Source organism: Sinocyclocheilus rhinocerous, unplaced genomic scaffold (genome assembly GCF_001515625.1).
Source record: "Sinocyclocheilus rhinocerous isolate Xijiao unplaced genomic scaffold, SAMN03320098_v1.1 scaffold2460, whole genome shotgun sequence".
Classification (NCBI taxonomy): Eukaryota; Metazoa; Chordata; class Actinopteri; order Cypriniformes; family Cyprinidae; genus Sinocyclocheilus; species Sinocyclocheilus rhinocerous.
The window spans coordinates 16,101-31,329 of NW_015645611.1; the positions used below are offsets into that span (position 1 = coordinate 16,101).

General features: G+C 37.3%; 1 protein-coding gene across 2 annotated transcripts; it reads left to right on the plus strand.

Moving 5' to 3' along the window:
• The first annotated feature begins 123 nt into the window (after positions 1–123).
• On the plus strand, positions 124–13,060 carry LOC107706848 (aquaporin-9-like). Of its 2 annotated transcripts, none has more exons than XM_016510683.1 (5): positions 124–135; positions 970–1,107; positions 1,174–1,292; positions 2,746–2,963; positions 12,708–13,060. In XM_016510683.1, exons 2-5 carry the CDS (start codon positions 1,002–1,004, stop codon positions 12,910–12,912), a joined length of 648 nt encoding a protein of 215 aa, XP_016366169.1. In that variant the 5' UTR covers positions 124–135; positions 970–1,001; the 3' UTR covers positions 12,913–13,060. The 2 variants fall into 2 exon arrangements, with proteins under 2 accessions (XP_016366169.1, XP_016366171.1); XM_016510685.1 differs by lacking the exon at positions 124–135 and adding an exon at positions 725–780.
• The last annotated feature ends 2,169 nt before the right edge of the window (positions 13,061–15,229 follow it).

Genomic DNA, 15,229 nt, shown 5'->3' on the forward strand with positions numbered 1-15,229 from the left:
TGTGAGTGAGTGTCTCTCTGTGTGTGTGTGTGTGTGTGTGCGTGCGTGAGTGTGTGAGTGTGTGTGAGTGCATGTGTGTGTGTGTGTCTGTGTGTGCACGTGTAGTGAGTGTGTGTGTGTGTGCGCACATGTAGTGTGTGTGTGTGTGTGTGTGTGAGTGTGTAGTGAGTGTGCATGTGTGTGTGCGCACGTGTAGTGAGTGTGTGTGCGCACGTGTAGTGAGTGTGTGTGCGCACGTGTAGTGAGTGTGTGTGCGCACGTGTAGTGAGTGTGTGTGCGCACGTGTAGTGAGTGTGTGTGCGCACGTGTAGTGAGTGTGTGTGCGCACGTGTAGTGAGTGTGTGTGTAGTGAGTGTGCATGTGTGTGTGCGCACGTGTAGTGAGTGTGTGTGCGCACGTGTAGTGAGTGTGTGTGCGCACATGTAGTGTGTGTGTGAGTGTGTAGTGAGTGTGCATGTGTGTGTGCGCACATGTAGTGAGTGTGTGTGAGAGTGTGTGTGTGTGTGCACATGTAGTGTGAGTGTGTGTGTGTGTGTGTGTGCGCATGTGTAGTGAGTGTGTGTGTGCGTGTGTAGTGAGTGTGCGCACGTGTAGTGAGTGTGTGTGTGAGTATGTGTGTGTGTGTGTGTGTGTGCGCACATGGTGTAGTGAGTGTGTGTGTGCGCGCGCACATGTAGTGTTGTGTGTGTGTGTGCGTAATAATTGAGTATGTCACATCTGAAGAAAAACTTTCTTGTCTATATCATGTGTGAACATATAACACACATTTCCAGTCTTACAGTAGCCTGTTGTGTTTTCTTGCCTCTGAAATACATTTTGAAATATATTTTGGTATATAAAGGGTGAAACTAAATATGTTTTCAATTTAAAAACTATATTCCATTGAGCTTCACTGTTTACAATGTATATTTAGCATATACTTCAAATATATTTCGCCTGGAGATGTCTGTCTGTTTGGCGTTTCCTCAGGCGGTCACCTGAACCCCGCCGTGTCTCTGGCCATGGTCATCCTGGGGAAGCTGAAGATCTGGAAGTTCCCCATCTACGTGACGGCGCAGATGTTGGGCGCATTTGTCGGAGCGGCTGCAGTCTTTGGATTGTATTACGGTGAGTTTGAGGAATCCAGCGGTTTCCTGTGTTTAGGATCTGATTCATGCATGTGTGTGTGTTCAGATGCCTTCATGGACTTCACCAGCGGGATCCTGTCGGTCACAGGAATTAACGCCACAGGACACATCTTCGCCTCGTACCCAGGCAGACACCTGACGGTCCTGGGCGGATTCGTGGATCAGGTCAGTCTGTCTGTAGCTACATCACTGAACTGAAAGCACACATTTAGTCTGTTTCACAGCCGCAGACTGAGGCCAGTAACCAGATGAGCGCTTGACTAATGCACATCGAGCGACTGAACGCTTCTACCCAGAAACACACCAATTCGGCTTGAACCCGTGACCTAATTCAGCTCCTTTTGTCCCAAATAAACATGTCATGCTTTGAATTACTCGACAAAAGAGTTAGGCCTATATTTGAAATTAATGCATTTGAATTACACAGTTTTAACAAACTCATAACTTAATGTGAAGCATTTACAAATAAAAAAATGCAAAAATGTAAATATATTTACTTAAAGTACACAAAAATGGCCAAAAAAATACATATTTGCTAATATATGTTTCAAAATATTGTTAAGGAAACATATCTTCTACCTGTATAATTTTGACAATTTTTTTTCTACATTTTGGAAAATATATTTTAAAAATATAAATAGATATTTATTACAGCATTTAAAAATATATTTTGGCCTATATATTTCAGTCCAAGAAAATGTCACATTTGAAGAAAATGTTTTATTTGTTGTCTATAACGTGCGTAATGAAACCGATCAGATTTCTGTAATAGTACTAACAAACTGAATGTGTTTTAAATACACAATAACTAGCTTTATATATTTATCATCAATAATCTCTTACATTTATCTATTTGAATATTGCTTGTTCCACAGCTAGCCATATTTTAACCATGTTCACACTTTTTAACGAAATAAATCAATTTTTTTTCCCGCAATGAACAGAATTATACTAAACACTGTAAATAAATGCAATTGCATGCAATGCAAAATGATTATATCACAGCATTGCTTTTTAATCTGTCTCTCTGCAAATCCAGCGTCGACCTGTGTCTTGTTTACAAAGGAATCCGCGGTGAAATGAAGCGAACAATCGCTCAATGTTTTTTACTCACGTGAGCTGAAACTTCAGTAAAAATAAAACTCACCCGCGCACTCCTAATATTTGAATCTGAAGGAAGGTTATGCAGCGACTGTGTTCTTCCACAACCAGGCACCGCACAGTCTGCGATCTTTAACAGCATGTTTATTGCTTGGCTGCTCGATCCGGTTTAGCGCCACTCATGTTATTTCCCCACTATGTCATGTGTGAATCAGTGGGCGGGGCTACATAATTAGGCGTTGATATTCTTCTGTGGAGGCGGAGCTTAACCTATCTATTGCAGGCACATTCCAGGATCTGGCGCTCACTGGGCCTGCTCTCAATAAAAGCTTTTATTTCAGAAACAAGGACGTTTGCAGTTCTGAAACTTACAGGACATTCTTTTAGTACGATGACCTCTTATATAGCAAAAGCTGAAGTAAAAGTTGATTTCTCAATTCATGACCCCTTTAAGTTTGTTTGTTTATGTTAGGGTAGTTCGGTGGCCGCTCAATAAGCGATGTCCATCTGTCATCAGGTGGTGGGGACGGGAATGCTGGTCCTCTGTATTCTGGCGGTTGTGGACGGCAGGAACATGGGTGCTCCTCGAGGCGTGGAGCCGCTGGCTGTGGGTCTGATCCTGCTGGGCATCAGCGTCTCCATGGGGCTGAACTGCGGTTACCCTCTGAACCCCGCCAGAGACCTGGGCCCGCGCCTCTTCACCGCCGCCGCTGGGTGGGGCATGGAGGTGTTCAGGTGCGAGCGCATCAGATTTAGACCTGAGACGGAAGTGCATCACTGAGACTCCAGTGTCACTCAATCTTGATTCTGCTCTAACAAGCATCATGTTTCACTGTAGTATTTGATCAGAACCAGGCGAGCGGTTTGAGTTCAGTGGTGAGTTTAGAAGTTTCAGTCACAGCATCAGTTACGTTTGAGTTAATGAGCTCTGACAGTCTAATTAACGTGCTGCACACTCACACACACTATTGATCAGTTCATTACATAATATCACATGCACTCATCAAGAGCTGTAAATGTGATGAACGTGCAGCTTCACATTATGATTGTTTGACTGCATTAGTGAGCTCGTCACATAGACTTCCATCGTTTTTCGATTAGGTTAATGATATTATCCATTTCTGAACCCTAAACAAATGCTCACAGAAGCAGAATAAATCTGTAGTATAATTGTGAAACAACACATGATGTTAAAAGTACATTAATCATCAGTAATCATCAGCTGTTCTTCACCAGTTTTATTTTAGCCTCATTAATATTGTATTAAGGCTTTGAATTTGTTTTATTTGTATATTATGTTGTATGATGAACTAATTTCTGTATCCAATACTGCGGTCACATCACGTAACAAAAGAACGAATGACTCTGACCCCAAGACCCAAGTAATTGCTTGTTCGTCATGTCGATTCTCCTCTTCAGGAAGTGCAAAGAAGTCATTTTCATGGTCTCTGCTTGAAGACTGCAGACTGCAGAGGCTCTTTCTGTGGTATCTCAACAGTGAGAACACGACACTGTGCTGCCAGAACCATCTTGATGTTGTCATGTCTTTCCTTTGAATTTTGGCAGGGTTACCGCAGCAAGCAAAGCTTCATCACGGTCAAGGATGGAGCTAAACCGTGTCCTGAGAGCCTGCAAGAGAATATTAGATTACGAGATATTTAGATTAGATTTTAGATTTAGGATACACAGTTTATAAACTAATAGACATGCATTCATACCAGAATAATTACATTTGTCAGGAAAAAAGTAAGTAGAATGAAACTGAATAACAGTTACATAAACATATTGACTTGAATGCACTGCCACTATTGTATGAGAACTGAACTGAGCTGGAGGATGACACCACGGTTTTCTCCAGAGCTGCTTTACAGCTAAATTGAATTCTGTTTGCATCATTGAATCATTATTGTCCTGTTTGACACTGTAAAGCTGCTTTGAAACAATCTATATTGTGTAAAGTGCTATAGAAATAAAAGTGACTTGACATAAAATAAAACTACAATAATAATAATAATAATAATAATAATAATAAATTGAACAGAATTACCTGAACTATGAGGTCTGGGAGGTCGGCCATCATATGAGAGAGGCCCTCTTTCAGTGCCAAGTGTAGCGAATCAGCTCATGGGGAAATATGAATAATTAATCATAACTTTTGGCCATCAGGATTTCAAGGGTAGGTTGAAGGGTGCCGCAGAAACAGTCATCTTCACCTTGAAGTATATCCAGTGCCATACAGACAGGCTTCAGAACCTTGCAGTATCTTTAAGGAACTGATACGCTCTCTTTCCGTAATGCATCTGATGTCCAGACGGGTTGATTGAGGTCCACTAAGGGCATGTCTGTGACTCTGCTAAGCGCATCATGTTTCATCTTGTAGTTGAAGGGACCAGCAACTTTCGTTTGCTGAATTCCTCCAGGCTCTGATGCCACAGTTGATCGACTAACTTTTGACCACAAGGCTGAACACTTTCCAGTTGCACTTCTGTACACTGCTTTGCAATCTGCCTTCGCCGTCAAAAATGTAACGTTAAATTGATGTTGTTCGTGCATATAAGGTTAAGGGTGTGGGATGCACACCGGTGCTGTGGAGGGAGAACATAGCTTTCGCTGCTCTCAATGTCATCTTGTAAAACTTTGTGCAAGTCCATAAAGATGACCTCGTTTTCATCATTTTCTGCTTCTTCATCATCAGCTTGAAACATTCTTTGACAAAGTTCGAGCCATTGTCAGTGACCGTGGCAGTTATCTTACCACAAAGAGCAAATGAGCTGTGAATTTGCTGCGATGGTATTGTATGTGTGTCTCCCACGAAATCGTCAGAGTAGCAGGATCGATCCAGTATACAGTAACTCCCAAAAAAAACGTTTATTCTGAGCAGTCCATAGATCTGCAGTGGTGGAAACATATTCCAGGTTGGCAGAAGTTTTCTTCAGTTCTGTCTCCATTTCCATATATGCTTTGTCCAATAAGCTTCTAAAGGTTTTGCGATCGGGCAGCACGGCCCCCGGCCTTTTCCCTGTCACGGAGATTTTGCTGATGACATTACGAAATGTAGGCGCCTCCACAGTGGACAGCGGCTGCATGTCCTCAACAATAAAAGCAGCAACCAGTTTGTTGAGTTCAGTCGAACTAATTGTTTTACCTGGTGGTGAACGTGAACTGAAATCAAGCTTTTGTTGTTTAGCTTGAGGCGGGGTGCAGATATCATTCGGCTCTCTCTCTCTCTTCCAACTCTGTAGTGCTGTGCTTTGCATGCAGATGTTTCATTTTAATTCAGTACTTAATTTTTTTATGCAAATTAATTCAACTGAAAAGTAACTCACATACTCAAATATTAATGTGTACATTTATAAAGTAATGCCTTACTTTACTCATTACTCCAGAAAAGTAATATTATTACGTAACGCACATGGCACACTGCACTTATTCACAATCACAAAAGTACATTATTTGCATGTGCTTTAAAGTCTTGCCGGTTAAACATTTCATTCACATGCTGTTTTTCTGAGCGTGTACACCTGAAGCGCGCACACTAAAAAGCCTGTCAAACAGCGCCTGATTACTGGACTGAGTTATCGTTCATGTCTGATTGCGCTAATACTGTCAAAACCACACAAGCTTTACATATAAACACAGTTGTTAAGTATAAAGTGAAAGTAAACAGTTGAGAGTGAAACGGATTTAGATGCGTGTCTTAAAGTGACAGCAGACTAATAGTACTAACATGCTGCCGCTTGTCAATAAAGGGACCGTTCACCCCAAAATTAAAATCCTGTCATTATTTGCTCTCTCTTATGTTGTCCCAAACCCGTATTAATTTCATTCTTTTGCTGAACACAAAAGAACATATTTTGAAGAATGTGGGTGACCAAACACCTGCTGGTCTCCATTGACTTTGATAGTATGAAAAAAATACTATGGAAGTCACTGGGGACAAGCAAATGTTTGATTCCCACATTCTTCAAAATAACTTTTGTTCAACAGAAGAAAGAAACTCATTGAGGTTTAAAACGGCTTGAGAGTGAGTAAATGATGACAGAATGTTCATTTTTGGGTGAACTATCCCTTTAATGTTTATTTTTATATTTGTTAATTAAATTTCTTGAATGCTACTGCTAAATACACCTGAAAAATAAAGCACTGTTTGTTTTATTTGTATATTATGTGTATTTGTAATGTGTATCTTTGTTCATATTTTTTAATAACAGATAAAATAATGATAAAGATTTTTTATCTTCACCCACTTAGGCCAAAATATCTGCCATTTATTTTATTTTATATTGTGTTACTTTGTAAGGCTTTGTTTTTTAAATAGGGAAATTAGTTTGGCTGTACTGCTCAGACAAGTTGCAAAATAGTAAAACCAACAAAAGAATCATGATAAAATCATGAATCATGATTTTCCTGAAAAAAAAAATTGTGATTTGCCATGTCACCCATATATATATATATATATATATATATATATATATTATAACGGTACCGCTGAGCACTCCCAGAAGAGCAAATTACAAATAAATTCATAAGGGAGGACTCCACTGACTATTTTTGGTTTAACCAGACCCAGAACCACACAAACCATGAGGCTAAACACAGAAATAGTTTCAAAAGTGTTTATTTAAGAAGTGTCACACAAAACCCCATCATAAAGACACAAAAAGTAAGCACATAAAGTCAGTTATATGTATGTTTTCCTTTGCTATCTGAATGAGTAAAGAATAACTAAATAAAAGAGCTTATCTGTTAATTGTCCATTAAGTATTGCTTTATCCTTGGAGTTCATTGTCCATTGGTGAAAATGAAGATGATGAGTTGTTAAATAAGAGATGAGCAAACAAACCAGAAGTTTCCTTTCCAGAATGAGCTCCAAAATTAGCTTAGCTTGAAGATTCTCAGTGTCTATAGTAGGGTCCGTTGCAATAACTTTATCCTTGTAGCACTCCAACAATCATCTATCAGTTGATTCAAGTTATCCAACGATGATATTGGCATGAGTCACCAAAATCCAACTGATGAGCAGTGTAGCATAAGCAATGGAGAATGTCTCAGAAAAGTAGGTATTAGGATGATCATTATTGTAGAGGAGGAGTCCTTCTGGTTGAGCTTAAAACAATAGTTTCCCAACCCACACTCTACACATGAGGTTAGCACCAGAGGAAGTCATGATTCTCTCCAACCAAGATTTCCCCTGACTTTAATCCCAGAAGAGCAGTACTCTAGAGTCAAGTCAAGTCAAGTCACCTTTATTTATATAGCGCTTTTAACAATACAGATTGTGTCAAAGCAACTGAACAGCATTAATTAGGAAAGGGAAGTGGGCAGTTACTATACTGTATATGTATATACTGTGTGTATATATATATATATATACAATTTTTTACTTCAAGTGACAAAGTTTTTCTTTTTTATGGTTTTAGTTATGATAATAACCCTGGTCTTCTCAGCGGGTTCATCAAATGAATGAACCTCCTTGCACAATCATATTTGATTGATTCAGTGATATATTAATTGATGTATTGTGATGATTGTGTGGTAAATATGATGATTTTAGTGATATTGCAATGGTTTTGCGATGAATCAGTGATATGATGATTTGGTGAAATACAGTATTAGGATTATTTGGTTATGTATTATAATGATTCAGTGTTATGATAATTTGGTGATATTATGATTCGGTGATATGATTTGGTGATTATAATGATTCAGTATTATATTTATCTCGACTTGGTGATATTATAATGATTCTGTAATGAATTTCAGTTATATGATTTGGTGATATAATGATTCGGCATTATATTATGATGATTTGGTGATATATTATAATGATTTGGTGATATGATGATTCTGTTATATATCTTAGTTGTTGTATGACTTGGTGATATATTGTGATGATTTGGTGATATATTATGAAGATTCAATGACATATTATGATGATTCAGTGATATATAATGATGATTTGGAGATATATGATGATTTGGTGATATAATGATTCAGTGTTATATTATGACGATTCTGTGATATATTGTGATGATTCGGTGATATATTGTGATGATTCGGTGATATATTGTGATGATTTGGTGATATATTGTGATGATTTGGTGATATATTGGTGATATATTGTGACGATTCTGTGATATATTGTGATGATTTGGTGATATATTGTGACGATTTGGTGATATATTGTGACGATTCTGTGATATATTGTGATGATTCGGTGATATATTGTGATGATTCGGTGATATATTGCGATGATTTGGTGATATATTGTAACAATTCGGTGATATATTGTGATGATTTGGTGATATATTGTGATGATTCTGTGATATATTGTGACGATTCAGTGATATATTGTGACGATTCGGTGATATATCGCGAAGATTCGGTGATATACTGTGACGATTCGGTGATATAGTGTGATGATTCGGTGATATATTGTGATGATTTGGTGATATATTGTGATGATTTTTAGTGATATATTGTGATGACGGTGATATATTGTGACGATTAGGTTATAAATCATGATGATTTGGAGGTATATTGTGATGATTTTGGGATATATTATGATGATTTGGTGATATATCGTGATGATTTTTAGTGATATATTGTGATGATTTGGTGATATATTGGTGATATATTGTGACGATTCTGTGATATATTGTGAGGTTTCTGTGATATATTGTGACGATTCGGTGATATATTGTGATGATTTGGTGATATATTGTGACGATTAGCTTATATATTATGATGATTTGGAGGTATATTGTGATGATTTTGGGATATATTATGATGATTTGGAGATATAATGATTCAGTGTTATAATATGATGATTCTAAGATATATTTTAATGGTTCAGTGATAATTCATGGTTTGGTGATATATTATGATGATTCTGTAATATATTATGATGGTTTGGTGATATATTGTGACGATTCACTGATATATTATAATGATTTGGTGATATATTGTGACGATTAGCTTATATATTATGATGATTTGGAGGTATATTGTGATGATTTTGGGATATATTATGATGATTTGGAGATATAATGATTCAGTGTTATAATATGATGATTCTAAGATATATTTTAATGGTTCAGTGATAATTCATGGTTTGGTGATATATTATGATGATTCTGTAATATATTATGATGGTTTGGTGATATATTGTGACGATTCACTGATATATTATAATGATTTGGTGATATATCGTGATGATTTTTAGTGATATATTGTGATGATTTGGTGATATATTGTGACGATTTGGTGATATATTGTGACGATTCTGTGATATATTGTGAGGTTTCTGTGATATATTGTGACGATTCGGTGATATATCGCGAAGATTCGGTGATATACTGTGACGATTCGGTGATATAGTGTGATGATTCGGTGATATATTGTGATGATTTTTAGTGATATATTGTGATGACGGTGATATATTGTGACGATTAGGTTATAAATCATGATGATTTGGAGGTATATTGTGATGATTTTGGGATATATTATGATGATTTGGAGATATAATGATTCAGTGTTATAATATGATGATTCTAAGATATATTTTAATGGTTCAGTGATAATTCATGGTTTGGTGATATATTATGATGATTCTGTAATATATTATGATGGTTTGGTGATATATTGTGACGATTCACTGATATATTATAATGATTTGGTGATATATCGTGATGATTTTTAGTGATATATTGTGATGATTTGGTGATATATTGGTGATATATTGTGACGATTCTGTGATATATTGTGAGGTTTCTGTGATATATTGTGACGATTCGGTGATATATCGCGAAGATTCGGTGATATACTGTGACGATTCGGTGATATAGTGTGATGATTCGGTGATATATTGTGACGATTCGGTGATATATCGCGAAGATTCGGTGATATACTGTGACGATTCGGTGATATAGTGTGATGATTCGGTGATATATTGTGACGATTCGGTGATATATCGCGAAGATTCGGTGATATACTGTGACGATTCGGTGATATAGTGTGATGATTCGGTGATATATTGTGATGATTTGGTGATATATTGTGACGATTAGCTTATATATTATGATGATTTGGAGGTATATTGTGATGATTTTGGGATATATTATGATGATTTGGAGATATAATGATTCAGTGTTATAATATGATGATTCTAAGATATATTTTAATGGTTCAGTGATAATTCATGGTTTGGTGATATATTATGATGATTCTGTAATATATTATGATGGTTTGGTGATATATTGTGACGATTCACTGATATATTATAATGATTTGGTGATATATCGTCATGATTTTTAGTGATATATTGTGATGGTTTGGTGATATATTGTGACGATTCATTGATATAATGTGACAATTCAGTGATATATTGAGATGATTTTTAGTGATATATTGTGATGTATTGTGCTGACTTGGTGATATATTGTGACGATTTGGTTATACTGTATATTGTGATGATTCTGTGATATACTATGATGATTTTAGTGATGTATTGTGATGGTTTGGCAATGATTCAGTGATATGATGATTTGGTAAAATATGATGATTCGGTGATGTATTATAATGATTCTGTGTTATGATAATTTGGTGATAAATTATGATGATCCAGTCGTGGCCTAATGGTTAGAGAGTCGGACTTGTAACTCAAAGGTTGCAGGTGCGAGTCTCAGGTCCGGCAGGGACTGTCGGTGGGGGGAGTGAATTAATACCATGACTGAGGTGAGACCCTGGAGCAAGAATCGAACCCCCAAACTGCTCCCCGGGCGCTGCAGCAATATGGCTGCCCAGTGCTCCGGGTGTGTGTTCACTACTGTGTGTGTGTGCACTTGGATGGGTTAAATGCAGAGCACAAATTCCGAGTACGGGTCACCATACTTGGCCACACGTCACTTCACTTTCACTTATATAATTTAAAGGGGTCTTGAACTGAGAAATCTAAATACCCTTGATCTTTTGACATATAAGAGGTAATTGTATTATAAAAACATCCTGTAAGTTTCAGAACTCAAAACTTTCTCGTTAGTCTAAAACAGCTTATATTGAAGCCAAATTTGTCAAAACGACAGGTTGTGTAATGTGCAGCTCTATGACGTAATAGTGTGGATAAACCCCGCCTCCACAGAAGATCATCAATGCCTGCTTCTGGCATTCATACGAAGACTGCTTTGTAAGTAATCTTCCTGATTTATCCCAATTCCCTAGCATTTCCAAAACCTCAGAACAACTTGATGATGTAACAGAAACTATGGACTCTCTCTTTTCTAGCATGTTAAATACAGTTCCTCCTTTACGCTTAAGGAAGATTAAGGAAAACAGTCTGACACCGTGGTATAATGAGCACACTCGCACCCTAAAGAGAGCAACTGAATTCAATGATGAACTGCCTTTAACTGAAAAATTAGTGTTTACTATTGTCATTTTTGCATTATTGACACACTATTTTCCTAATTAATGCTGTTCAGTTGCTTTGACACAATCTGTATTGTTAAAAGCGCTATATAAATAAAGGTGACTTGACTTGACTTCTACATCAATGCCCGTTTGGCCCCACCCACCAATTCTACAGCACTGCCTGTTTAGCCCCGCCCACCGATTCACGCATGTAGTGTAAATAATGAGAGGCAAACGCGTGCATATGTTTACACAGAAACCGAATGATAAAGATGCTCCGAAGACAAAAAGACGCTGTTCAGTGCCGAGCTGTGGAAAAAGTCTTTGCATCGCCTTCCTTCTGATCCCAACATTAGGAAAGACTGGATGAACTTTATTTTTACTTATGTTCCATACCACATCAGTAAGAACTTGGTCCTTTGTTCACTTCATTTTACTGCACATTCGTTTACAGACAAGGCACAATTCGACGCAGGATTTTCAGAAAAATTGAAACTAAAAGACGATGCTGTGCGACTATATTGGATCTGACAGAAATGTCGCACCAAGCGAGTGTGAAGAAGTATTTATGGGGTTTTAACCTAAATCACAGCAGTGTCCATCTATGAAGGATGTAGCTGTTAAATACACACAATTGTTACCCAATCACGTGGGCATTTACTTCTGGGTCTACAATCCGCCACACCTATTCAAACAGAGCGTTCAGATGAGGGGGTCAAAACAGGACAGAAAATAACCTATTTCTTCTGAATTATGATGTTTTTGTAAAAATCTTGATTACATTATAAGTGGACATCAGAGAACAGTACAAAATTAAAAAAGTCAGTTCATGACCCCTTTAATGATTTGGTGTTATATTATGATAATTCAGTGATATATTGTGACGATTCTGTGATAAATTGTGATGCTTCTGTGCTATGATGATTTTAGTGATATTGTGATGGTTTGGTGACATAGTATGATGATTCAGTGATATATTATAATGATTCGGTGTTATATTGTGATAATTCTGTGATCTATTATGATCATTTGGTGATATATTGCTGTGTGTGTGTGTGTGTGTGCGTGCAGCACTGCAGATTACTGGTGGTGGATCCCTGTTGCCGGGCCGTTGGTAGGGGGCGTCGCCGGTGCTGTGATCTACTTCCTGTTGATTGAGCTTCATCACTCCAACCACAACGACAAATCTCACAAAGAACCTGAGGAAGAGGAGGATGAGGAGGAAGATGAGGACAGCAGCCTGAAGGACAAATACGAGATGATCAACATGAGCTAGAAACCCAAGACCAGTAAAGTCCTGTTGTGACCAAGTAAAGCCGGTAAACTCATTTTCATACACCGTTTACAGGAGTAAACTCATCAGTGACATCAGCGACCTTCATCCACCTCATTTAGACACTTCACAACTCAAATAATTAACGGCTTTAACTAAATACAAGCTTCACGTCTGTCCCATAATCTTCCACTGCACATAACATCTGACTGTATTTTGCTGATGGGTTAATATTATACTGGATCCAGAACAATCGATTCAATGGCTGTTTATACCTTTAAAGTAATGGAAACGCATCAGGATCGCCCTGTCAGGAATCCTGTCCAGATTAAAGCACACTGACTGACGACATTGATCATGAAGCCACCTGACAAACATGCTTGCCTGAGCACAACGTCACGTCACACACGTGAATCTAATGGTTCACGGCAGAGATTAGCGTTTGTCACGAAGAGCTGCAAAAGATTTTCCCCTAGATCACCATTGTTGAGTTTTCATGTTAAATTTAAGTTTTATTTCACCTTGTTGTCATTCATATATTGTCTATGATATTTATGTTTCTATTTTTGTTCATGTGTTTGTAGATCAGGCTTCTGTTATTGACTTTGTTTTTGAAAAAAAGTAGATCTTTTGTAATGAAATACTCCAACTTCAACTATATATTTGTGTTTTTTGCTGAAATAAACTGAACTTTTGCTGAACTTTTACGGCAGATTTGTCTTGCTTATAAACACGCATCAGATGTTTGCATGGGGAGATTCTGTTCATGTCTGGACAAATCTGCTGCTGTCTACTGAGGGTGAATGACAGATGAAGACATTCATATCCATCAACACTGAAGCGGCGTCTCTGAATGAACAAATGTCATGTTACCATTATTACAGGTTATTATATGGCTTTTTCATTTAGTTTTGTATGTCTGTTTAATTATTGTCTAACTTTTTTAATGATTAATTATTTTACCAAGTGTGTTTGTTAGTTTTAGTTTTTATTTTAGTCTTTTATTTTAATTTCTATATCATTTAACACATGCATTAAAGACATGACACAGGACTTTGTGTAATGTTATTTAACTGTCCCTGTTCAGTTCAGATTACACAGGTCTACATGGTGTACAGCTAGTTTGACATTTAACATGGTAAAAACAACAACCAAGAAGGACTTGTCGACAAATGTGCTGTATTTAATTGTGCTTTCTTGAAGGTCCCTCCTCTGACATGGTAATGGCCAGTCAGTGTGGACGACCAATGATATTTCAGTGGCAGTTTGTGCCTCTTTATGCCACCCATCTGAGAATTCCACTGCCTGTGGTTTTAAAACTGAAAATATATATTTTAAATTTTTTTACTTTTTTTTTTAAACTTTGTTTTAAAGCAGTGCATGATAGGTTTAGTGTTACTTTTAGTAAAAATTTTATTTTAATTCATTTTAATTTTTCAAGGAATAGAATTTCTTGCTCCGTGTCAAATTACTTCAGTAAGTGTGATAAAGTTAAATGTTGCTTTCACTTTCAACTTACTGGAAGTGTGTTGAGACAAGCGCTGGCTTGATCTCAGGCGACAGTTATGATCTATTTCCAGTAAAACAATGAATCCGCATTAACAGACGCTCATTCAGACCCTGATCAGAGTGAAATGAGCTCTCGGCACTTCCTCTCACATCGGAGACGTTATTCTTCTGAAGGAGATCTCATGCAGGAGAAGCATTTGCTCATCTAACGGAGATCAATCAAAACTTCAAGGAGTTTAGTCCTGAAGGCTAAAAGTAGCTCGTAACTCGCCGATTTAGGAGAAAATCTTAAAAATAATGGGCATGTCAGTTTTAAATTTAGGACTCCTAAATGTTTGATCTAAAAGATCTTTGTGTTTGTATTTCACAAAGCATTTTAGCACTAAAACTAGCTCCTAAATCTGTGAAACGTTAGGAGTAGTGAAGAGGAGTCCTAAGTCACTAAGACCAAACCACAAACTATTCCTAAAGTGGCTGTTGCCGGCAATCTGCCTTGGAACGTAAACATTTTAGAAATATTTGATGATAATGAGCTTTTATAAAGGTATCACCTTCGGTTTTGAAGGTTATCCCAACTACAAATTTTCCTTTGATTATGTCCTTGTTTTCATTAAGCAGTTGGGCAAGAAGTAACAGCTGTGCTTGTGTCCAGTTTGGTGTTCTTTTACGTTTGCATGTCTTACTATCAGCCATGATTATTCTACTCTGTTTATTAAAAGGCTGTTTATATGCATATTCACTAATTATAAGAAGCATACATGTAAGAGGCTGACAATTAGCTGAAGACATACTTGTTTAATTAGTGACACTT